Here is a 25837-nt window from a genome sequence, read left to right on the forward strand (position 1 = left end):
TCAGGTACGCTCGGTTCTTTCTCCAACCCTGGTCCTCGCTTCCTCTCCGGCGTCGCCGCTTCGTTTTGTTCGCTCGCTTGGTCCCTTTCGTCTCGAATTTCTCCGGAGTCATGAAGGTTCCCATGGGTCCTCCCCCTCCTCGAAACCCAAACCCTACCCTCGAGAACTCTAATGGCGAGCCTCCTCTTGCCCAGCACTCGCAGTTCAGTGCGAATCAGGAGGGAGCTTGCGCAGCGGAGTCCGCCGTTCCGGAATCTGAAGCAAACCCCATCTCTTCTTCGGAGACCACTGGTACCGGGCCTGAAGTGAAGATTGTTGAGAAACCGAGCCCTAGTGTTTCTTCCTCTTGCTCCTTCGGATCTCAAAGCGACAAACTACCCGTTCCTTACTCGATCCCGACGTGGAGCGAACCTCCTGGGCACCCTTTCCTCCTTGAGGTCCTTAAGGATGGTATCATCATCGAGCAACTGGACGTGTGAGTTTTATCCCTTTTACATTTCCTCAATGCAAAATCTTCTCTGTTTTTAGTGCACCAGGTATTTTTTTTGATTTGTCTGTAAAGGTTTCTTCCTCCATTTGTTCTATGGACAATGAAATATTTTCTTCTTTTGCTTCCTTGTAGCTGTAAGGTGTAGGTTCTGTATTTTAAAATTTCATTTAAATCTAAGTTTAACCCAAGAAAAATACTGATTGTAATCTTATCTTTTCTAGTTTCCATCAAATATGCTTGCAACTCTATAGCCCTAACTTATCGAGGTATAGAAGTTTATATGAAAAACTTTGATTCTTGATTTAGAGATGGAGACTTACGATTGACTATATGTGTGGTGTGTGTGTAAATCAGCAATGACCGTAACAAGTGATTTATATGGTTGTAGACTAATAAATTTTCAAAAGCATAAAAATATTGCTATCAGGGTTGGAAAATGGAGCCAATTAACAATCAGGTTATGAATCACATGTTAATGTTATAAATAATATTGTTCTCTACGCTCCTTAAACGGTTGATGGCTTGAATTAGCCATACTGTTTTCGTGGTTTCTGATTTCAACTTTTATATGATCTTAAGGATAATGATATTGAATGCATATGCTGTTCACTGCTCTAGTTACTTAAGGCGCAAAAGCTGATTTTGTCGACAATCGCTTATGTTCTAGGTCTCAAAAAGGGGCATATATGTTTGGACGTGTTGATCTATGTGATTTTGTGCTGGAACATCCAACAATTTCCCGGTTCCACGCAGGTTTGTAACATATAGATTTTTGGTATTGCTGCATGCATAATCAATTTATACTTAGATTTATCTGCAAATAGATACTGCATATTATGAATGTGTTAAAGAGTCCTAAATAATTTACTTAGAAATGCTAGTATTTGGGAATGCTTTTTCACATATTAATGTACTAATATTATGGTTTGGTATAAAATAAAATCATCCCTTGTGTTGAAAGAACCTTCTGTATATGCAATTTTTTAGTAAAAAATTTCATTGGGTTTCAAGAGACTAGAAATTGTCAATGGAGTTAGAGGCTGAATGAGTGAGAAATAGGAGGCGAGGGCTACTTATGTAAGACCAAACCCCGGCCCCCACAGGCAAAAACAATGTTAGAGACAAACCCAAAAAAGTTAGATTCTTTAGTTGTGTGGCTTTTACCAATTGATGCTGGACATCAAGGGAAGTTGGCTTTAGTGTGCATATTAACTGCTCAAAACTGAATGTTTTGTCTACCTACTCTTGTTGGGCATATGACCAATACCTAGAACTTACAGATTCCTCGACTTAAATCATTTAAATATTTCTGGCTCCTGTTCCCTTATTCTTTATATGCCTTCCAGTTTTGCAGTTTAAGAAGGATGAAGTTTTGCTCTACGATCTTGGTAGTACACATGGGACATTTGTCAACAAAGTCCAGGTGCTATTTGTTTGACTCCCATATGATAATATTTTGATTATTTTTCTAATTTATAAATGCCTAAGTTGTAAAGCAAAATTTACCCATGAACACTACTTCAACTCTTGATGATGTGACTAGATATATGGGGAGGAAGGCGACGACAATGCTATTTGAAAAGAGGAAGGATAGACATCTTTGATGTGATAGAACTTAATCATTGTCTGTTCCACCCACATTATGACATTTGAGTCTTGATGTGGCAACAATTGTTCTCCTCACTCTTCATCTCATTATCGAGTTTGAGTCTCCTTGTTGCAATACGTCTCCTATGTTCCTATTGACACTGGGATTCCACCTGCTTCCACCCTCCACTTCTAGCTTGCAATGGAGGATTCATCTTTTCTTTCATTTATATAATTGGTTGAGTTTAATTTTAGTGAGCTAATATGGATTGGATTTAATTTCCGATGAGCTTTAGCTATTTTTTAGAATATTATATATATATAATGATGTTACATTGCACACTGTGAATCATGAATATAGAACCTTGAGAACTATGCTTAAGTAGTTAGACCATTAGTTGCAAGAAATAAGCTTCCAACCTTAAAAGAATGGCGACTCAAGTTTGAAAATTGCCATATAATCTGTGCTCTAAGAGGACAAAAGAATTGCCTAGTTGCAATTTCTTGTTGTTACAATACCAATCCCTGCACTTTGATCTATATCACGTGTTGAATCATGAGGATAAAACACAACTTTTAGTAGTTAAACCATTAGTTGCCAAGAAAAAGGCTTCCAACCTTAAAAGAATGGTGACTCAAGTTTGAAAATTGCCATATGGTCTTGTGCTCTAAGAGGACAAAAGAATTGCCTAGTTGCAATTTCTTCTTGTTACAATACCAATCCCTGCACTTTGATCTATATCATGTGGTGAATCATGAGGATAAAACATAACTTCTAACGCCAAGCACAGTAGGAGTGTTTGGTTGTAATCATTAGTTGTATCTAGGGTTTTATACCTTCTATTTTTCTTAAAACCTTGAAAATAAATACTCAAATAATATTATGTTTAAGTGTTGTTTTTTGGAAATTAACAACAGGAATATACTTTGTATTATGCTCCATGTACTCAGAATTATCATTTCCTGTTCACAATATTATATTCAAGCTATATTGATTTTGCAGATAAAGAAAAAAGTCTACACAGGAGTGCATGTTGGCGATGTTCTCCGATTTGGTTTGTAAGTTGTTTTAGTAATGTATGTTCTGATGTTTTTCAAAGTCATCATGATTGCTATCTGTCCTTTGATGTCCTTCATGGTTGTAGATTTTTGGGCAATTTTCCTCTGAAGAATTTAGACATAAATATGTTCATTAAAGTGTGAGTGCAGACATATATACATATGCATTGTTACAGTTGTAGAAAAAAAGAATTACTATGGTAGGTAATGGCAAGGTTCATCTTGTATGATCTAGCAATACATGGTAGTATTTTGCAATGGTCTCTGGAAATATTGCCATTCTAATTGTTTATTCTTAACACTAACCCGTGCTAGAACCTGTATAAAGTATGTCCATACCATGGTTGTCAAAATCAGCATAAGTGTCTGGATCTGTTGTATCTGACACAACAACAACAACAACTAAGCCTTTTCCCACTAGGTGGGGTTGGCGGTATGAATCCTTTTATGCCATTGAACTCTATCTTCTATTATATCATCATCTATATTTAAATAAATTTTATCTTATTTTATTGTTGCTAACCAAGTCTTTTTTGGTCTTCCTCTTCCTCGTTTGATATGCATGTTTATCATAGTTTCACATCGCCTAACTGGAGCATTTATTGGTCGTCTAAGTACATGCCCGTACCATCTTAAACGTGTCTCTCGGAGTTTGTCCTCAATAGATGCAACTCCGACTTTCTCTCTAATGCTCTCATTCCTTATTTTGTCCATCTTCGTATGTCCACACATCCACCTTAACATCCTCATCTCTGCAACTCTCATCTTATGCTCATGTGCTCGAGTCATAACCTAACATTCAACTCCATATAACATAACAGTCTAGCTGTCATTTTATAGAACTTCCTTTTAAGTTTAAGAGGTACTTTACGATCACATAAAACACCGACGCTCTCCTCCATTTCACTCATCCTGCTTGTATTTTATGTAAGACATCTCTCTCCATCATTTTGTAAAAATGATCCTAAATATTTAAATCTCTCGGTTCCAGGCAACTCATCCTCTCCTATCTTAACAATTGTTTCATTACTTCTAATATTGCTAAACTTAAATTCCATATATTCTGTCTTTAATCTACTAAGCTTAAAACCTTTCCCTTCTAGTGTTTCCCTCCAAGATTCTAGCTTAGCATTTACTCCTTCATATGTCTCATCTACCAAAATAATATCATTTGCAAACAACAAGCACCACGGTACTATGTCTTGAATGTGCGCAGTGAATTCGTCTATAATTAGTGTAAAAAGATAGGGACTTAGGGGCTTAGGGCTAATCCTTGATGTAACCCTATCTTTATTGGAAATGCTTCAGTTACTCCGCCTGAAGTCTTTATTTTGGTCGTTACCTCCTCATACATATCCTTAATTAGTTCAATATATGTTATGCTAACACCTCTCTTTTCTAAAATTCTCCATATAATTTCTCTTGGGACTCTATCATAAGCTTTTTCTAAGTTAATGATTACCATGTGTAGATCTTGTTTTTGCTCCCGATATTTTTCAATTAATTGTCTAAGGAGATGTATAACTTCTATTGTCGACCTTTCAGGCATGAACCCAAATTGATTTTCTGTCACTGTGGTCTCCTTCCTTAATCTTTTTTCTATTACTTTTTCCCAAAGTTTCATAGTATGACTCATTAGTTTAATACCCCTATAGTTTGCACAATTTTGTATGTCTCCCTTGTTCTTATATAAGGGAATTAGAGTACTTATCCTCATTGATCAGACATTCTTTTCGTTTTCAATATCATGTTAAATAATTTTGTAAGCCATTCAATACCTTGTTTCCCTAAGCACTTCCATATCTCTATCGGAATATCATCTGGTCCAACGACTTTTCCATTGTGCATCTCATTTAAAGTTTGTTTTACTTCTGAAGTTTGAATTCTACGATAAAAATTAAAATTTCTATGCTCATTTGACCTAATTAAATTACCTAAGTTAAGTTGGTCACCTAAACCTTCATTAAAAAGTTGATAAAAATATCTCTTCCACCGCTCTTTTATTTCTCCATCATTTACTAATACCCTATTACATTCATCTTTAATACATTTTATTGGGCTAAGATCTCTTGTTTTCCTTTCTCTCACTTTAGCTATTCTATAAATGTCTCTTCCCCTTCTTTTGTATCCAATTTTTGATATAACCGTTCAAAAGTTTCATTTTTTGCTTCACTCACTACTTTCTTAGCTTCTTTCTTGGCTATTGTATATTTTTTTAAGTTTTTCTCGTTCTTACAAATATATAATTCCTTATAAGCTATTCGTTTTTCCTTCACTTTCTCTTGTATTTTCTCATTCCACCACCAAGATTCATTATTTAGTGGTGCATGTCCCTTTGACTCACCGAGTACACTCTTAGCTACTATTTTCAACTTTGATACCATCTTACCCCATGTCATATTAAAGTCACCGTATATTTCACATAATGCTTGTATTTCTACCTTCTTCTTAAATATATTTTGCTTCCCATCCTTTAACTTCCACCACTTAATTCTAGAAGTCATATATATTTTCTTTCTATTATTATTATGTTTGAGGCGTACATCCAAAACTATTAACCTATGCTAGGTAGTTAAGCTTTCTCCATGGATGACTTTGTAATCTTTACAAATCTTTCTATCCTTCTTCCTAACCATAAGAAAATCAATTTGTGATTTATTATTTCCACTTTTTAATGTGACTAAGTATTCTTCTCTTTTCTTAAAAAACGTATTAGCTAATATAAGGTCATATGCTATCGCAAAATCTAATATAGTTTTCCCTTCCTCATTCTTCGTTCCAAACCCATAACTCCCATGTACTCTCTCATATTCCTCATTTTTCACTCTGACATACCCATTTAGATCACCTCCTATTAAAATCATTTCATTTGGTGGAATATTTTGTAATATTTCATCTAAGTCCTCCCAAAACTTTGATTTGGTAGCTTCATCTAATCCTACTTGTGGTGCATATACGCTAATTATGTTCATAGTTTCTTTCGCCACTATTATCTTAAGGGCTATAATTCTACCCCCTTTTCTAACTACTCCTACAACTTCATCCTTTAACAAACTATCTACAATGATACTCACTCCATTTCTTGCTTTACTCTTTCCAGTGTACCATAACTTAAAACCCGAGTTCTCTATCATCTTTGCCTTCTCGCCTATCCATTTTGTCTCTTGTACACACAAAATACTCATTTTTCTCCTAATCATCATATCTACTACCTCCATTGATTTACCGGTGAGAGTTCCTATATTCCATGTTCCAAATCTTATATTATTAGTTCTCCTATTATATTTGTTCTTATCTAACCTATGGTGTGAGAACTTTTGCCTATTTAACACTACACCCAAGTTCTCATGGAGATGTAGCGGTCCTTGCTGAGACGTTACAGTCGGACCCTGTAACGCGAACTCTTGCATATTTATCACTACACCCGAGTTCTGGAGATGTAGCGGTCCTTGCCGAGACGTTACAATCGGACCTTGCAACGCGTTCCTTCCGAGGAACAACCTAGCATTAGCACAATAGTTTAATGGATTCATTCATTGAATATTTGCCATAGTTTGACGTTGGCTGACAACCTAACGCAACCCTCCTCCTTTATCCGGGCTCGGGACCGGCCATGGCCGGTCATCATGGGCGGAGTTAAAATAAAAATAGGTGCAACACGAGGACTTCCCAGGGGGTCACCCATCCTAGTACTGCTCTCGTCCAAGCACGCTTAACTTCGGAGTTCTGATGGGATCCGGTGCATTAGTGCTGGTATGATCGCACCCGTTATATCTGACAGTAGAATAAATTCTAACCAATACATGTATTGCCTCATATTTTCTAATTTAGATTAATACACGATAGTATTTACAATTTCTCCTCGTTTTACAATGCACATTAGTATTTAAAAAATCTAAAAAATCATTGTATTGGACATGGTAGAATCAGTGAAATTAGAATATGTAGGAAAGAAAAGAGAAAGTAAAATTATTTCATAACTGAGATGAATTTTTTTTTTTTTCATAAATGTGATAAAAAAAATGTTAAAAAACCTTAAAGAATATGCATATTATGTCTCATTATGTTCTAAATTATCATTAAGAAATCCGAAAAAAAGAGATAATTATTTCATAAAGGAGATGAAATATCTTCTAAATTATCAATAAGAAATCAGAACAAAAGATAAAGACAGATAAATAAAAATTATTTAATAAATGAGATGATAAAAGATAAATAAAATTAGAGTGATTTTGTTCTTCTCCTTTCTCTCTTAGGGTTATCGTGGAGACCTAGGGTTTCAGTGGAGAGCTAGTGAGAGCCGTCTTCTTGCCCCGTGTAAGATCATCACCCGATCCTGCTTCTTGGGATCTGAGTGTAGGTTTATTACTAATATCATGAATCCTGATGAGATGGCATGCTTGATTGCAGAGATGAAACTATCGCATATAATACCATGCCAGAAACTACAACTGAAAGAGGAGGAACTAAAGATTGGTGCCGATAGGATTGGGAACTGTCTCGTGGCTAAAGTTATGTCGGTGAAGGCTGTCAACAGAGACACCTTTAAACAACATATGTCACGCCTTCTGCAAACCCTACATCGAGTGGAGATAGACATTGTTGGCCCTAACATCTTTGTTTCAAATTTCAAATCAGCCACGGATCGGAAACGAATACAAAGAGAAGGGTCATGGAATTTCTTTAACAACTTGGTAATATTTAAAGAACTAGAGAGATTTGTTGCGCCATGCAACCATGACTTTGATAAGACATCCTTTTGGGTTCAGTGTCACAATATCCCTGTGGAATTCATGAATGCAAATGTGATGCACCATATTGGTTCCCAACTTGGAGATATCGAGGAGATTGATTCAGGAGAGGGTGGCAATTTCATTGGCCGATTTGCAAGAGTAAGAATCAGTCTCAATATTACCACGCCTCTTCTGAAGGGAGTCAGCGTGGGAGTTGGGGAGGGAATAGAAAATGTCATGGCCCTTTTTGTCTATGAACGTCTCCCAGATTTCTGCTATGCATGTGGTCGGGTTGGACACAATGCCAAAGTCCGTGAGGATTCCTTTGTTGATAAATATACTTTAGCCTACATGGCATGGATGCGTGCCTCTTCTCACACTATTAATGACGATCCACACAAATGGAGGTAGCTAACCCTAACAACTCGAGCACCGAGCCAAGTGAAGTAGATGGTACGAAAGAAGCAACCAAGAATCCCGGAAATACAGAAACGGGCTCAAACACAGGTCAGTCTAAAGGTAGCACGCTAGCATTAACATGGATTCTGAAGCAGCGAGAGGACATTGGCCACACAATAACGAACACGATGGTTGCAAGCAAGAGGATGCAAAAGATAAGGTATTCATCTTTGGTTCTTCTCAACAGGTTAGATCCCCTGACAAGGGTAAGGAACAATTGGAATCCCACAAATGCAGCCCACACCAGTGGAAGTGCGGAGCCCGTCTTAAGCAAAGCAACAAACCAATAATAAGCGAGGATTTGGTGATGCGTGATGCCAAGAGAGCGCTAGCCTAGACTAATAAAGATGATACTGAAGTGCAAAGTCCCTCAAAGAAAAAGCAAGCCGTAGACAATTTGGTTCAAAACTGCATTGATATACCGGCGTTGGCTGTGTTACAGCCCCGCCGATCACCATGAGTTGTATTGTTTGGAATGCTCAAGGGCTTGGGAACCAGCGAGCATTATGGGAACTTCAACGCTTGATCGTTAAAAAGAAATCCACCTTTTTTTTGTGTTGGAAACAAAACTAAAGGAATATCAGAATAGGAACAGGAAGTATCTACTTGGTTTTGAGGGTTGTTTCTCTGTAGGCCGCCTGGGTAAAAGCGGAGGTCTATTACTTCTGTGGAGGAACTCGCTAACCATGGCAGTAAAATCTTATTCTCCAGGACATATTGATTGTTGTGTTAGTGAGGGTGAGAACAATTGGAGATTCATAGATTTCTATGGGCACCCAGATAGTAATCGATGAAGAGACTTGTGGACCCTCTTACAAAGGTTATGTAGTATGGAAAATCTCTGGGACTTGCCGTGGCTGGTAGGAGGTGACTTTAACGAGGTGTGTTTTGACAGTGAAAAAACTAGTGGGACTCCATGCTCATTGACACATGAGTTCTTTTCGAGAGGTTCTAGGGTTTGCTCTCTCCAAGATCTAGCTTGTGAAGGGGAGTTCTTCACATGGACCAATCGTAGTGGTGGAAATAATCTCATCTTCGAAAGACTTGGCATATTCATTGGTACCTTTGAATGGAGGATGCTTTATTCGACAGCTCGGATTCAGTCACTTGAATTTTATAGTTCGAACCATAAACCTCTTCTTTTGGAACTCAAAAGATGTAGTAGGCTTGGAGGTCTGTAGCTCTGTGGTTGAGACAGGTTGGAATATGATCGAACTTGATATGAGCAAGGCTTATGATTGAATTGAATGGTCATTCTTGAAAGCAATGATGTCCCGGCTCAGGTTTGCACCAATGTGGATCGATAAGATCATGAACTGCGTGACTTCAGTAAATTACAGCTTTATCTTGAACAATGAAGTCTTAGGCTCAATCTGGCCACAGTGAGGTATTCGTCAAGGAGACCCCTTATCTCCATACCTATTTGTGATTTGTACACAGGATTTATCCACTATGCTCACAGATATGGAGACAAGCAATGAATTTCAAGGAGTTTGGATCGCTATGTCTTGCCCACCAATCTCGCACCTTTTCTTCGTCGATGATAGCCTTATCTTCTTCAAGGCAAAGGTCCAAGATAGCTCCAAAATAAGGGATTTCTTGAAGAAATATGAGATCGCATCTGGTCAGTTGATAAACTTTGAAAAGTCAGCATTGTCTTTTAGTTCGAATACCTCTACAGTCCCTATTGAAGCGATCAAAATGATATTCACAATACCAGTAGTCTAAGGTCATGAAGTTTATCTGGGCTTATCGACGTTCTTAATGCGGAGTAAAAGAATGCAATTTTCCTACCTTAAAGAGAGGGTCTTGAAACAAATAAAAAGTTGAGGGCACAAAATTTTCTGGGCGGCAAGGAGGTTTAGATCAAATCAGTTTTGCAAGCTATCCCAACCTAGGCAATGTCATGTTTTCGTATACCATGATCAGTATGCGAGGAGAGTGAAATGGAGTGTGCGAACTTTTGGTGGGGAATGGATAATGGTAAAAAGCACATGCACTGGGAGCAATGGGACAAACTTTGTGTGTCGAAGAATTTGAGTGGACTGGGATTTCGGTGACTCATCCCATTCAATTAGGCGCTACTAGCTAAGTAAATTTGGAGGATGATTCGGCAGCCACAATCTTTGTTATCTCATGTTTTCAAGGCACGATACTTTAAGCACATGGATGTAATGAATGCTCCTCTAGGAAATAATCCTTCCTTCGTTTGGCGCTCACTGCTCTAGGTTGGGAGCTGCTGGATAAGGGGTTGCTCTGGCGTATTGGGGATTGGAAAATAGCAAGGATATTGAAGGACAAGTGGCTACCGGAATGCCAACATGGATAACGGAGGACCAAAGGGTCAAAGTTTGCTCCATACTATTCTAAACAAATTTTAAAAATTCCCCTACTTTCATCTGATGAGTCGGACACTAGATTTTGGAGATTTGATAGCAAGGGGTTGTAAAAGGGGTGGGGGTTCTAAGGCAACGTGTAATATACTATCACCACCCGAAAACCAATTGACTTATTCATTGGGAGCATTGTGGAAGTTCATATAGAGCCTAAACATACCTCCTAAAATCCATATTTTTTAGTGGCGCTTATCGAATGATATTATCCCCGCTTCAGCTAATTTGAAACAACATCATGTGACATGCTTGGAATCATGCCTACCGTGTGGTTTTCACCGAGATGGTACAATTCATGCACTATTCCTCTGTGCTTTCGTAAAGGAATGTTGGAAGAAAACCAACCTCTGGAATATTGTGTCCACCCTCCAAGCCAACACCTTAGATGACTGCCTCTGGATCTAAGCCAATATAGACAAAGCAACTTTTGAGAGGCTGACCACTTGTACATGGGGCATCTGGCAATATCGAATGGAAACCATATTTGGGAATGACGGGAAAGAGCTAAGACACAACTTGAGTTGATGTGATAGCCTGTTGTGTGATTAATAGGAGTCTAGAATGAAATTACAATCCGAGCCCACTATCTCGAATCAACCAGAGCCTCCATCTGGGATGACCTCGACATCGAGCACTCTGCAAGTGGAAGTTGATGTGTGTAAATGAAAGGCTGAACAAATATGGAGTGGGAGGGGTGGCGAGAGTCTCAAGGAAGTAAACATTATGCTTTTGGGATGAGCATTCCAGCACCATCATCAGGGTGAACTCATGGCCATCCATGAAGGGGTGAGGTTTGCCTTCTCGCGAGGACTGCGAAGATTCCGAGTTGTTTCTGACTCATTAATCGCTGCGCAAGTAGTCACGGGGGTTGATGAGTACCTTCATTATATAGGGTCTTGTATATGACTAATTCAAAGATTTATGGATGTGGCACAAGCTATAAACTTACAACATGTCAGAAGATCCACAAATTTTGTGGCGCATAATATTACTAGTTTTGCTTCTTCTTCCCCTTCTCTGCTTGTTTGGAGGGTGGGAATTTTCCTGCTTGGATGGAGATATTGTAATTTAATGTTTTCCTCTAATAAAAGTTACAATTTTCCTCTAAAAAAAAAGATAAATAAAATTATTCATAAATGTGATTATAATGGATGTTTAGAAATTTCAAGAAATAAGCATATTATGCCTTCCTAAGTTTTGTCAATAATACATAATATAATAAAATCCGAGCTATATGATTTAATGCAACCCTGAATTAGATCTGAATCATGTTTTATTTAAAGAAAGGCTAGCTTTATGATTACTGTTGGTACACTGTTATCACTGTGTTCTGTCTATCCATAATAACCTCTGTAATCTATAATGAGTTAGAGAGATGAGTGAAGCTATGAGTCTAATTTGTGGTAGCAAGTTGATTTAGCTATCCTCAGTCTAGTGGTAAATCTCAAGTTGTGATGAGGCTCTAAATTCTAAATTCAGTGTTGGATACAAGCGAGCGACAAAAATTCTCTCTTCCTCTTGTATGATTACATGAAGCTTCCAAAACCAGCCTGATACAATTAAATTTCATTCTGATTTCATTTATCTTCACTCTAATTTGACCAAATTTGTCTAAGGCATTTGCATTGCACTTACTGTCTTGTGTTATATTTGCTGTGTTCCCTGGGATCCATACACTTCATCCATTTTATTAGAAGCATAATGTCTTTTGCCATACATGTTAAAGATTTTATTTGTAAATATCAGCTCTCCATTACCAAGTTCTATGGTAGTGTTTGCTAGAATTGCACATGCAATCAGGTAATGATTTACTGGATGTTTTCTTAATATTTTTTTATTAATGAATTAGAAGGTTGATCTTGAACAGAGTAGGTTAAAAAAATTGATTTAATTTGATATTCTGTTAAAAATCTATTTGAAGTTGTTGAATTTTGTGATCTCTACTTTTTTCGCAGGTCGTCACGGTTGTATATTTTCCAAGGACCAACTGAGTTGATGCCACCAGTAAGACAGTGATCATATTCCTCTTATACATTGCAATTGGTTGCTTGATATCCTTTGTGGAACTTTGTTTTAAATAAACCATCAAAGACAGCATGATAAATATTGTCAGAGTACATTGCTTGTAGAAGCTCTCTTTTGTTGTTTGCTGGAGCTTTTCCCTCAGAGGCATGCTACTTTAAAATCTTTGAATGAACTGAATTTTGTTACTTAAATATTGGTGGAACATGTACCATACTCCACAGTTTACTGACTTAGAAAAATACATGGTTTTGTATATGCTACTCCTTTGTGCAAATAAGTCCAAACTAGTATTTTGCTAAAACCACGAACTATTTTCTTCTTCTGAAATCAACCATTTTCATGTACTGGAATCATAATGAAGGCATCAAAATCCAAGACTGTAGTCACACGTATGAATTACCTAATTTATCCTGCATTGATGTGATAGGATTTGTCTTTCAATGCAGAAAACATTTGCATGTGATTTATGAAAGTTTTCTTTTTCTGATGCTCTCAAATGTCATGGTTGCCCGAGCCACTAAATAAAATGCTTGCAAATTTATTGTATTTTGCTTTTGTGTTGTTCATATCAATTTTTTTCTCCTCTGAAACTTTCTTGGAACTTACTGATTAACTTTCCAATGAGGAGGAGGGTGATTTGGAGAAACTACGGAATGCCAAAATACGAGAAGAGATGCTTGATTGTGAAGCTTCACTAGTACGGGCAAGAGTTGATGCATCTCTTGCCAGTGGTATCTCATGGGGTTTGCAGGAGGATGCTATTGAAGAGGATATAGAGGTTGCCAATTTTCTTGAACCTTCTTTCCTTTAAAATACCTCTGTTTTTATGTCGTCATCCTTCCATGTATATGTTTGCCATGAACTGCTTTGCTATTCTGATACTTTTGTGTATATTATAGGATGGTGCAGATGAAATAACATGGCAAACTTACAATGGACAGCTTACTGAGAGACAGGAAAAAACACGCAGCAAAATTATTAAAAGGATGGAGAAGGTAAATTCTCATGTTCCCACTCCGGTACTCTTGGTTGACCTTAATTCTTTGCTTGAAGGTTGTTTTTACAGATATCATTCCTTATGGAGTGCTTCAGTTCACAGTCCATTTATTTCAGTTGTCTCTTTCAATTCTATGTGACAACTGACTTCTTATGGATAGACTTTTTTGGCTTGACGGGTGTGGTACTCAAAAAAGAGCTATATAGAAATGGGAAAAATGGTTATTTGTTTCTCTATATTGAAAGTGAAGCTATATTTTTTGTTCAGACTTGTTGTCAATGATTGGCAGAGTTTTATATAGGAAGCCACTACATAGGATCAAGGAATTGGACTATTTAAATCAACTATAGCCTTTTTGTATAATTTTAGTCTTTGTCTTAAAATTGCTAGAAGATTTAGCTATTTTTTCTGTTCCCCTTGTTAGATATAAATCTCAGGTTACCTTAACCATTTCATAAGGGAATTGAAGGTGTACAACTTTATTTAGCGTTGAATTTTTGTTTAAAGTTATCAAGTAGTTTTCTTAAAGAATTGGACGGTAAACTTTTTGAAAAAATACAGATGCTTGCTAGAGTATAGTTTATCTGATCATGCTGCCTCCTTATTCTCTTACTATCTGTTGCTCATTGGTCTTTGAGAGTTTCTATGCCACCTTCATGAGATAATTGGAATCAGTAGTCGCCATGCCAAAAATTCTCTCTAATGTTCTTACAACTGGACCTCCAGATCAGCATGCAGTTTTTATCTTGCATTAGCATCTTTGAACATGCCCTGATACCACGATGATGATCCATTCTAATCATGTAAAGTTTTCTGTTAAACATTCTGCTTGCCTAATGCTGTCGTCCACTGTCCACTGTCCACTGTCCACTGAGTTGTGCATATTCCTTGCACCTCTCTTTTTCAGTTCTCCCTTTGTAGTTGGTCATGCATGAAGAAAAACCGTCGTGACACTATACTTGGTAGGCCATATTTAAGGCATGTTTACCTGTGTTGAAAGGAGAACAAAAGGAATTAGAGAAAAAAGAAACAATGGATTCATGGAAGGGAAAGGAAGGAAATAGGGTAAAATTTTGATTGTTTTCAAGTGTGAGAGGGGAACGGAAAGATGATAACGTTTCTTTCCATCTATTGCATCAATTACATAAAGAGAAAGGAAAGAAGAAGAAAAGACCTAATAGAAGAGCAAAAAAAAAAAATACCATTCTAATTACCCATTCTGCTACTGACCACATTGTGCCACAGCTGACAAAATGGTAGAGTAGCAATTTCGTCCGAGGAGATTCTTTGTTCTTCCGTCATCCTAAAATATGGCAATGCCATGCTGAACTTCCCTCTGTCACTACAATTCCAGATTATGAGGGCCCAATTGTTGATGTGCTTGCAAGGCATTGTATCGAACAGCTTGTTTGCAGGTTTAGATGCTTAAAAAAAATCACTGAATTTGGCTTGTTCGTAACAAAGTAGACGACAACAACAGATAAACACAAAAAAAGATTCTGTAACTACATCAATGGGTGAAGGAAGTTACACAAAGATGAGAGTCATTCTTCAGATTTGCTGAGATTGATACAGAGAGATGAGGTAGGTGGTTGAAGCATTGTGGTTTTTATATCGTCATTGAGGAGGGAGCTGACCTTGTGGGCTGCATAGGCTAGTGGTGATAGTGGTGAGGGAGGGCCAATGGCATCAGTTAAGGGGAAGGGGATGGGTTTGCACAGTGAGTTGTCCTAGTTGGAAAGTATGCTTAATTAAGTTATAACTTATAAATTTAATATATTAATCTTATATATTTTGTAATAATGTAACCAATAGGGGTCAATATAATTATGGGTTTTTATTAATTGTTGTCCATAATTATGTTGTAATTGCATATCAATTACATCCATTAATATTAATATTTCAAATTCTTAGCTGTTTTAATAATAATTTATTTTAATATTTATATCTTCGTAAGCTTTTATAAGAGTAATTAATGTACAGTTAAATTTGAGTAAATTAGTATTGTACTTTCATGTCTAATAGTAACAGTTAAAAACTAATTAATCATATTTATGCTATATGATTTATTTATATATATACTTTAAGTTCTTATATGAATAATGATGGTTTATACTGCTCTCAAACAGAATCTTTACTGGTCTCAGACAGTGCAAATTTGAATTTATTGCTAAAAAACAAACTGAATTTACAAGATGGGCAATACATATAAGTTGGCCTTGGCATTTTGCCCTTTAATATTATTTAAAATCATCCTTGAACTGCCCATCCATGGCTAGCTGCTGGTGTTTGTTGGGGGACGACCATGGAGTCACATTAGCATTGGAGGAGATAATTCCGCAAGGGGACTGGAACTATAAAAAGTTGAGATCTGGAGCCAGAGCAACAGAAAGGACAGCTCTGGAAACGACAGAAAGCATAAGGTTTTGAGGAGCTTGATTTTTGAGCTTTTATGGTAGTTGGTATTTCTTTTGGGTTAAGACACTGTAGTTAATATAGATAGTATAGATATTTATTAAGAACCCAAAAACCAGAATAAAAGGTAAAAAAACAGTGAGAGGCATAGCATGTCCGGGAAGTCCTCCAACCTGCTAAGTCTTGACTCTTGATGAGCCTTGAAATTTCACCAATGATATTAATACTATAGATAGTTTTGCTCAAATTGGACAGTGAGTGTCCCTTGAAATGTTTTGGACAATTGCTATTTTCTGTATTTACTTGCTCCATTTGTGGTGTGTACCCATGCCTTTTCGATTTTCTATTGACTTAATATCATTCGGTTGACTTTATACTTGCCACAGCACATAGTAACTCTTTGAACCTCTATTATGAACAGGTTGCTAACATGAAAAAAGAAATTGATGCCATACGAGCAAAAGACATTGCACAAGGTGGCTTAACTCAAGGTCAGCAAACACAGATAGGTCGGAATGAACAAAGAATATCTCAGGTAATGCTATTTTTTTTTAAAGTTTTCTGGACTGTCTTTATATTTCAAATAAGATTTTTATTTTGGGCAAATTACTAGATCTTGCATATTTTGTCTCAGATCATGGAGGAACTGGAGAACTTAGAGGAGACACTGAATGAAAGTATCCAAGAAAGTGTAGGAGCTCGATCCAGAAAGGTAGCACATGGTACAAAGGATAAGAACATTGAAGATGAAGATGAAGTGTTGAGGTATCCATGATCCAAGGCGTATCAGTTCTTTTTCCACTTCGTTTAGTTTGAATTTCAAGCAACATATTGATTTGGTAGCTAATTATTTACAAATTTAAAATCTCCATCCATTATTGATAGTAGTCCATGCTCAGACCATTATGTATAATACTAAATATGCAGTATGGATGACCCATTGACTACAGCATCAGGTGATTTCAGCCTATCTCTGAAATGCTTTACCTACAAAAATCATGAAATGGTTATAAGTCAATCATGAGTGTCTTTGAGTAAAATATGGAAAGCAATATTCATCTCATTTACCCCCAAACAGTTATTGAGTGTCCTTTTGTTATGAGGCATCAAATTTTCTTACTTTGGGTCAGTAAACACTGATACTTCTGATGGTCAGGACATAGTTCAAACAGAGACTAGGACATACTGCTTTTTTCTCGTTTTAAATGACAACTATAGTCGAACTTGTGTACACCGATGGATCATATGGACATTCTAGATGGCTGATATTTGATTACCTTGACAATCATTATTATAGTGGTACTTAGTTCATGTGTGTAGTTTTGCCATAAATTTCCTATTGCTACTTTCACTTTTTTGTTCTTATTGAACCAATGATTTTAAAGAGTTCCCTTTTGCAAGCATCACATAAATTGCAATAAGATTTGTTTGTGTTAGAATCCATATGTAATTATGAGTGTATTTGTAATGCCTTATTTGGCTATCTAGGGTATTCTAACATGGTATTGGAGCCATCCTTCTTTGTGTAACCCATCACACGTTGATCACCAATGCATTCATATGATCTCAGCCTCACATCTCCGTGTAACTTAGCTAGTGTTCACATCCTCAATTTGCACCATTTACAATGTCGTCTCCTCTCCATGACTTTGTCCACATCCTATTCACATATGTTGTGTTGTGAACTCCTGCATCATGATGCCTGCCACAACCAGTGGCGGAGCTAGGATCTTGGTTCAGTAGACAACAATATAATATAATTAATAAAGCAATTTTTTTTTATAATCATAAAGCATCCCAAAATAATTACCTTACAATTGTTCTTTTCGAGTCTTAATATACAAACAATACGTGACATCTTTTTCTATACTATATTCCAACCGATCACCAAATTACTTAAACCATGATGGATTGAACCATCTAAATTGGCTTACTCCAAATTTTCATTTTGGGAATTTATAGCAAGGTTAACATGGACCTTTTTGCAAATATGTCCTTCGAACTTGATCCCTATAAGTACAAATTGGAGTGTTTAGCCTAGGATTTGTCGGTTGTTGTGAAAATCAAATTCTTCAACTCGTAACATCTCTATTGTTTTGTTCTTTTGGTTCGGGATCTTTTTCTTTTAAAAAATCTATGCATTGTAGATATAGTGATTTCCTAATAAAAATAAGCAAAAAATGAACTAAAAATGAACTAACAATCCAAACAAACACCAAAAACCCTAAAGCCATGAATCAATGGCATATGAAATAAATAATCTTTTCATCCCAAATTTCATTCCTCAAGTAAAAGTAGTAACCAAAAGAAATTCTAAAGCATCATATACTATTGGCTCAAAATCTAAATAACGACACTACCAAAAGAAGGAAAAGGAAAACTAACCTTAGTTCAAGGTTTCAGTCTGCGCATAGGAAGGGTTTTTAATTTTTTTTTTTTATGTCGACTGTCGTTAACTAGGCTCTGTCTACGTCCTTTGAACCTGAAAACCGATTCAAGCAAATGAATCTAAAACGAAACAAAAGAATGAAGATGTGACATAAAAATCGAACTAGCAGCAACAACAACTACCTGTGATCGCAGAGTGGACAGTGGATAGTGAACTCCTCGACGGTCAGCCGCTTTAGGAGGACAACATCTAGGCATTTGCCCATGACAAAAAATGGCACATAGAACACAACACAGGAGAGAAATCGATGGCATAGAACTCTAGAAACTCTCAAACGTAAGCAAAAAAAAAAAAAAAACTGAGCCCATCAGTCCTGTGGACAAAGGGTTGGAACTAACTAATAATATATATATTTTTATTTTGTCTGGGTAAGCTCTGCCCATGTCCATGCCATAACTTACAGTCCCATCTCCTATGCCCTTTTCCCCTTTCTCTCTCTCTTCAAGTAATCTAAAGTTCGGAATTGCACAACGATGGATAACAAACAACGCTATTCAGAAGTGCCATCCTGATACAAATGATTTATTAAAAATGAACAGAATGCATAGTTCCATCCTGATACAAATGATTTATTAAAAATGAACAGAATGCATGAAAATAAAATGGTTTGGTAGTTCCTGAAACATCTCCTTCTACAGTTGAATATTCAATAAGATGGTAAAAAGACGAACAATACTAAAATAGAAGATGCTAACTTTATTTTGTCTGCCCAGTGTGCTATGTAAGCTCCGCCCATGACCACAACCCTCCTGTGCTGCAACATCTGCTGTGACACAGTGCTTGCTGCAACCTCCCATGTCATGGCGCCCTATGATCTCCTACATTTGCTACCACTCAGTTGTAACTCTCACTACGTGGACCTTGTCTGCCACTTTTCTCCATCTCCCAATCGGAACACTGCACAACAATTGAAAAGCAGGATCCAATTGGCATTTTGCTACAGTGGAAATTAAACCTCCATCTTCGAAAAAATCTGCTATAATATTATGATTTTTTTTTTTTCAAATTAGTGGTGGAGAAATTGATCAGTTCCTACATGTCTCAGTTGTTCAGTTGCTGCCACACTTTATTCAACTTGCTACAGAAGGGGAAATTTGCTTCTGTTTTGGTTCAGAGAATTTTGATTTTAGGTGTAATTTCTCATGGGCACCACTTGAACAACCTCTTCCCTCCTCTACTCTCTCACTTGCACAACAGACAATCCCTCTTCCAGCCCCAATCTGCAGCTTTGTTGTTGAGGAAGATTTCAGAGATGTCAGACTCTTCTTCAACCTCCTCAATGCCTCTTATTGGGATCATTTCCTCCATTTCAGGGTCCACGACCATTACAACTATCAACTTCAATGGAAGAAATTATGCCTCTTGTGTTGTGGATATTTGTGTTTGGTTTACAGTATAGGGGCAGTTGGAGCACCTTAGTACTAGAGCTGTCAAAATTTCTTGAGTTTGCTCATTCATCATGTGAGCAGATGGACGCATCAGTTTACAGAGAGAACATATCATGACCATCAGATAGCAACTGTGGATTCTATGTTACTTGAAAAATGATCTTATTTCGCTATCTAGATCATCTTCAGATTGTACGGTATTCCAATGTAGATGGACAACTTCCCTAAAGATGGATGATATACATCTAGTTATTGTGTTCTCCTAGGAGGTAACCTTATTTGTAAAAGTAAGATGGAGACTGTGGTGACAAGGTCAAACACAAAGAGAGAATGTAGAGTAATCACCGTGGCAACATGTGATCTCATTTGAATTAAGCATCTGATCACTAAAATAGGATATGAACCTCTACGATGTATATAGCCTCAAATTTTATATTTCATGAGAGGACAAAGCATTGATGCAATCTAATGAGATGGCCACTTCTTTTGTTAGTTCTAATGATCAATTAGTTGATTTGTTGGTCTTGAATATATTTGTAATAAGTTGGAATTTATAATATATTTGAAGGGAAAATGCTATAGATTCATGTAATTATGTAGTGGGCTTGTTTTGTAATAACTTATAAATAGATAGTAGAGGGCCTGGAGGCTACGTAGGGTATCCTATTAGGAATACTTTCCCTTAAAATTAGTAACTCATTGTCACTGTTTGTTGCTCCTACTTGGTAAAACTACCTACGAGGCAAATAATACTTATTGTATGTTACTTTGATGGGCTTTAGTCTGATTCCCACAAAAATGGAACTAGACATAAATGGGCATTTGATATTGCAATGTTATCTTGCCATTGATATTAATGCAAAATAATAATAATAATAATAATAATAATAATAATAATAATAATAATAATTGAATATTTGTTCTTAGAACTAATCATTCAACAATTTCTTCTCTGGTTGCCTGCTAACTTGTATAGTACTACTGTAAGCTAATTTAGCCTGTTTCTTTCAGTGATGACGATGACTTCTATGATCGGACAAAGAAGCCTTCTGTTCGAAAACCTGGTGGACAGCAGTCAGTTGAAACAGTAACAGCTGATTCTCTTCTTGAGAGAAGAGTAACAATTATCAAACAAATTGAGGAAATGAAGTCCCTGCTTTTAAAAGAAGAAAAAGAAAAGGAGGCTACTACCTCTGAACAAAGCACTGAACGTGAAGATGACCTTGACCTTTATATGTCTGGACTATCATCACAGCTTGGTGAGTTTCTTATCATGCATGATTGAAGATAGTTTCAAGATATCTTAATATAATTTGAAGCATTCTTAATTTTCAATTGCTCAAGCTCAGAATGAATTCTTCTACTGCTATATTGTTTTGCTGAATGACGTGATTTTGTTTTTCATAGTCTATGTCCATGTTTTCAAATGTTATTTTACTTCAGATATTTTTTTGTTGAAATCATTTTGACTTTTCATCAAATAACAGTTGAAACAAAGCTATGGTGACCCCTCGCTTTAGATCAGCATATAGTCAATGATGTTAAAGAGAGAATGGATGAAGTGAAATGAGAAGGGATATCTCAATAACTAATCTCTTGAGTGAGCCTCTCCCTAAAGCAGCTATACAATAGCACATAATAGATTGGGGTAAAGGAAAAAACTTGAGGGGCTTGGAGGAAATATGAATACCATAGAACAAGAAATAAGTCTTCACTGGAGATAGTTAACATCGCTGATAGGGATGTAAACGAGCCGAACCGAGCCGAACAGTATTAGGCTCGAGCTCAGCTCGTTTAAGTTATATTCGGGCTCGAGCTCGACTCGAGCTCGAATCGAGTTTTTATCACAAGGCTCGAGCTCGGCTCGTTTTAGAATTATCAAGCTCGCGAACAGTTCGAGCTCGACTCGCTATTAGCTCGATTATCAAAGTTAACGAGCCTAACTCGTTAAGCGAGCTCGGGCTCGTTTTCGGGCTCGTTTAGAGCTCATTTTTGGCTTGTTTTAGAGCTCGTTTTTTGGCTCATTTTAAAACTTGTCTTAGAGCTCGTTTTTTTGGCTCGTTTTAAAGCTCGTTTTTTGGCTCGGTTTAAGGCTCGTTTTTTTGGCTCGCAAGCCTATAAACGAACATGTTCGCGAGCTCATGAGCCGAATATCCTTAAGCTCGAGCTCGGCTCGATAAAACTGTCGAGCTCGAAATCGAGCTCGAGCTCGGCTCGATAAGATAAACGAACGAACTCGAACGAGCTTTTTACCGAATCGAGCTCTGAATAGCTCGCGAACCGTTTGGTTCATTTACATCCCTAATCGCCGGATTGTTTTCGGGAAATAGCAATCTAAGAATATGATGTTTCTTTGTTCAGGTGGTTAATATTAGAACAAGATGCAGTGAAAGGGAAATGAAATGGTGGGAAGGTTGAGGCAATAGCAGTTGGAGTTGGAGTGTAAAAGCACGGGCGCCACAAGGGATGACCTAGCTTGAGCCTGTGGGTGACATGTTGGTCCCAACACTATCATTGCCCATCAGACCAATTTTTAAAATTAAAAATTTTAAATTCTTGAAAAAATAATAAAAAGACTAAATACTAATAAAAAAATGACATTTTTTTGATATTATTAAAAATATTAATAATTAATAATTTCATATAAAAATAGCAAGTCAAACTCAGCTTGCAGGCAGTGCCTAGCCCAATCCAATGTCAGCTTGGTCACAGCTCATTTCAGGCAGGGTCCACCAGTCGTGCGACATAGACATGCACTTGGGTTCCCCATTAACTGCATTAGAGGGAGCATGACGATTAGTTCCTCTTTTTAAGTGGCGCGGAGAGCAAGAAACAACAGCCATCGTAGATTGGACGCTGATTAGCAGATATGAGAATGGTGATGGGTGACTTCAATCTTGCTTAGGCGTACATTTGAATTAAGGCTTTGCGGAACTGTGAGGAAGAAGCCTGAATTATATAAGAGGATGGATGAAGGGAGGCCATTGAGTTGCAATCCCTTGTAGCCACGTCCTGCAGCTAAAGATTGCTGTAAGCTACAGCGAAGACATCCATAGAGCTGAGAGAGGATTTGTATGAAGGGCTGCATTTGGAAGAGGGGCACTCATCCATCCTCTTCGACTACTCATGGATTTGAATCTTGAGCATGCAATAAAGGTTACTGGTCTGTGCAGCAGCCATGGGTAGTGAATGCCAGGAAGATGATTGCCTAGTGGTTGTTGCAGATCTGGCATAGTGAAAACTTAACTAGTTTGCAACAAAGGCAGAAGTTGCTGGCATGGCTGGGAGGAGGTATCAGGCTGATTATGATGCAAGGATGGTCATCGCAGGCTAATGAAATCAACACCAAAGGGAGTTCTTGCATGGAAGGTTACTTGTGCAGATGGGACATATGGAGCTAGAGAGGAAGATAAGTGTATTCAGACCTGGAATGAATAGCAGACAACAGCGAGAAGGAGAAGAATATGATTTGGATTGAGGCTGCTAGCAGCTAAGGGCTCATGATAAGAGGGTTCTGCTAAGGGTTAATTATATGTATATATAGGAAGCATAAACTACCTCTTTTGAGTTGTTAAATCTTACCATTATCTTTGAATTCACTTGTGTTATTATATTGCACAGTGGACTTTTTGTTAGATAAACATGAACATTATGAAACAAAATCTTGATTCTTAACATTTTTTTCTCATGTGATAGTGCACGACAGAATCCAAAAAATTCAAAATGAACTATCAGACCTTCAAGCTGAGCTGGACAAAACAACATATCTGCTGAAGATTGCTGATCCAATGGGAGAAGCTTCTCGTAAAAGGGTTCTCATAGCAGAAGCACCAAAACCCAAAACCACTCCTAGTGTTCCTAAGCCACCAAAACCTGAGCAAAAGCAAGGCAGTCTACCTTCACTTCCTGTGGGTTCTGTCACTGAAGACTCTTCCATTACAAAACAAAAGGAACATACAGAAGCCACTGAGATCACTGAGGACACAAATTCCAGCAAACCTGTGTATACTGCCTTAAAACCACAGTGGCTTGGTGCCACCAGGGAACTGCCAGAAGAGAATATGGTTCTGGAAACTCAGTTAGATGAGAATGAGTTGGATAATTTTGTAGACTACGGAGATAGGAACAAAGCTCTAAAGCCTGTGAACAGTGGGTCAGATATTAAAGGGGCAGCTTCTGGTCTAATTATACGGAAAGGCAAGTCTGTCCATGAGACCAAAGCAGTTGGTGGTATAAATTCTGAAGCGGAAGTGTCAGTTTCATCTGATGCTGAAGCCTCTGCTGTAGATGCTATAGCTCTGCTACTTAAGCACAAGCGTGGTTTGTCTGCTTTAGAGGAAGAAGAACGTGAAAGCAAAAAATCCAAAAGCAGGGATAGAGGAAAAGATAGTTCAAAGCAGAAGCGCGTTCTTGGTCCCTCAAGACCTGATTTTCTTGGAGGCAAACCAGAATATGAAGCATGGGTACCACCTGAGGGTAATGTTTTCAGTTCCTAGACTGCATTTTGTTCTTTATCAATTCAAGTTTCTAAGATAATAACACTTTGAACAGGACAAACGGGGGATGGACGCACCTCACTTAATGATCGTCTGGGCTATTAGTTTATGGTGTTGTTGCAAAAAGTAATGCTTGATGATCTTCGTTAACCTTGTTCTGTTCTTCCCAAGTCTAATGAGATTGAAATCATGCGGGAATGAGTTGTGTGATAACTTCCTCCTGAATGCTATTTGGGGCTAACTTCCATGGTATTCCTCTTATAGTACTGGCAATCATGACCGGTTACGTGCGAACGTCTATTTCTCCTATCACCTCCAATGTTGTTACTGGGCGCTGTATGCAATTGAAGTCAATGCAAGTACCACATGAAATGCCATATTTTACTGCTGAGACATCTGCATGAGTTGCAGCTACAATGAAGACCAAGTTAAAAAATATTACAAAAAGCAGAGCCTTCAACAATGCTTTCTTTTTATGCGATTTACTGTGTTTTGATATGCAAATTCTTCAGTTGCTTTGAGCTAGGACACTTGATTTTACAACGTTTTCTTAAGGCTGAAGTTAGCGATGCTAATTAGCTGTGTATATATGCCAGTTCTCAGGTCATACACTGCCTTACAGCATTACGAAGTTCCAGTTACTCTGGCCGTTTTTGGCTGAACACTTGTAATATCATTATCCAGTGGTTAAATCCAATCTAAAGTTGGAGTCATGTGGCAGTGTAACTGTCCACAAAAGGACAGGAGCACTTTTGCTTGGTGCTTGAGGCATTGAATCTACTCTGGAACATATTTCTATTCCTCCTCCGTTGCTCCAAACTCCTTTGGCGTGATTGATGTATTAAAATCTCAGTAGGAATTCTAAATACAGAAGGTGAACAAATCATTCGAAGAAAAGCTTATACAGAATTACTTCCAAGAGTTTTAGCTCGTAGAAGCTCTTGCAAACCATTGGATCGTGTTTTTTCAGTCACTTTGGTTATTAGAATATATATAACAATGAGTGAAGAAGACACAATCAACACTTTCATAGGCTATCTTTTAATGGGTAATCAAGAATTGTTTTGAATAATCTTAGTCCAGTTATTGTGAGTCAATAATCATTGATTTAATTCCGAGCAAGAGTTTATAATCAACTCAGCAATTGATGTCACCCCAATTGATCGAGTCGATTTTTAGGCAAAATTCCAAGAGTGCATAGAGATTTATTAGTGAAAGGTTTTTGGATGAGGTATGAAAATGAACCATCATTTATTTTTTTTTAAAAAAATATTTTACTTAGAAAAAACTTAGGACCAAATATTTTTCATTGATCATATTTTTTTCTACACATTGAAAAATATAAA

The 25837-nt window shown here is 37.3% G+C and overlaps 1 protein-coding gene and 1 non-coding gene across 3 annotated transcripts; one reads left to right on the forward strand and one right to left on the reverse strand.

Annotated features, from left to right (window-relative positions):
• LOC121967725 (kanadaptin-like) lies at positions 1 to 25204 on the forward strand. Of its 2 annotated transcripts, XM_042518128.1 has the most exons (13): positions 1 to 475; positions 1158 to 1243; positions 1837 to 1913; positions 3081 to 3136; positions 12677 to 12725; positions 13375 to 13524; positions 13646 to 13741; positions 16580 to 16693; positions 16793 to 16923; positions 21007 to 21254; positions 23692 to 24471; positions 24547 to 24617; positions 24687 to 25204. In XM_042518128.1, exons 1-12 carry the CDS (start codon positions 111 to 113, stop codon positions 24594 to 24596), a joined length of 2202 nt encoding a protein of 733 aa, XP_042374062.1. In that variant the 5' UTR covers positions 1 to 110; the 3' UTR covers positions 24597 to 24617; positions 24687 to 25204. The 2 variants fall into 2 exon arrangements, with proteins under 2 accessions (XP_042374062.1, XP_042374061.1); XM_042518127.1 differs by having other exon boundaries at positions 24547 to 25204.
• Positions 6785 to 6903, reverse strand: LOC121968855. The gene has a single exon (XR_006108383.1). It is a non-coding gene; the product is annotated as a 5S ribosomal RNA (ribosomal RNA).
• Positions 25205 to 25837: the final 633 nt, after the last annotated feature.

The sequence above is a fragment of the Zingiber officinale genome, chromosome 3B (assembly GCF_018446385.1).
Source record: "Zingiber officinale cultivar Zhangliang chromosome 3B, Zo_v1.1, whole genome shotgun sequence".
In the NCBI taxonomy this organism is placed as follows: Eukaryota; Viridiplantae; Streptophyta; class Magnoliopsida; order Zingiberales; family Zingiberaceae; genus Zingiber; species Zingiber officinale.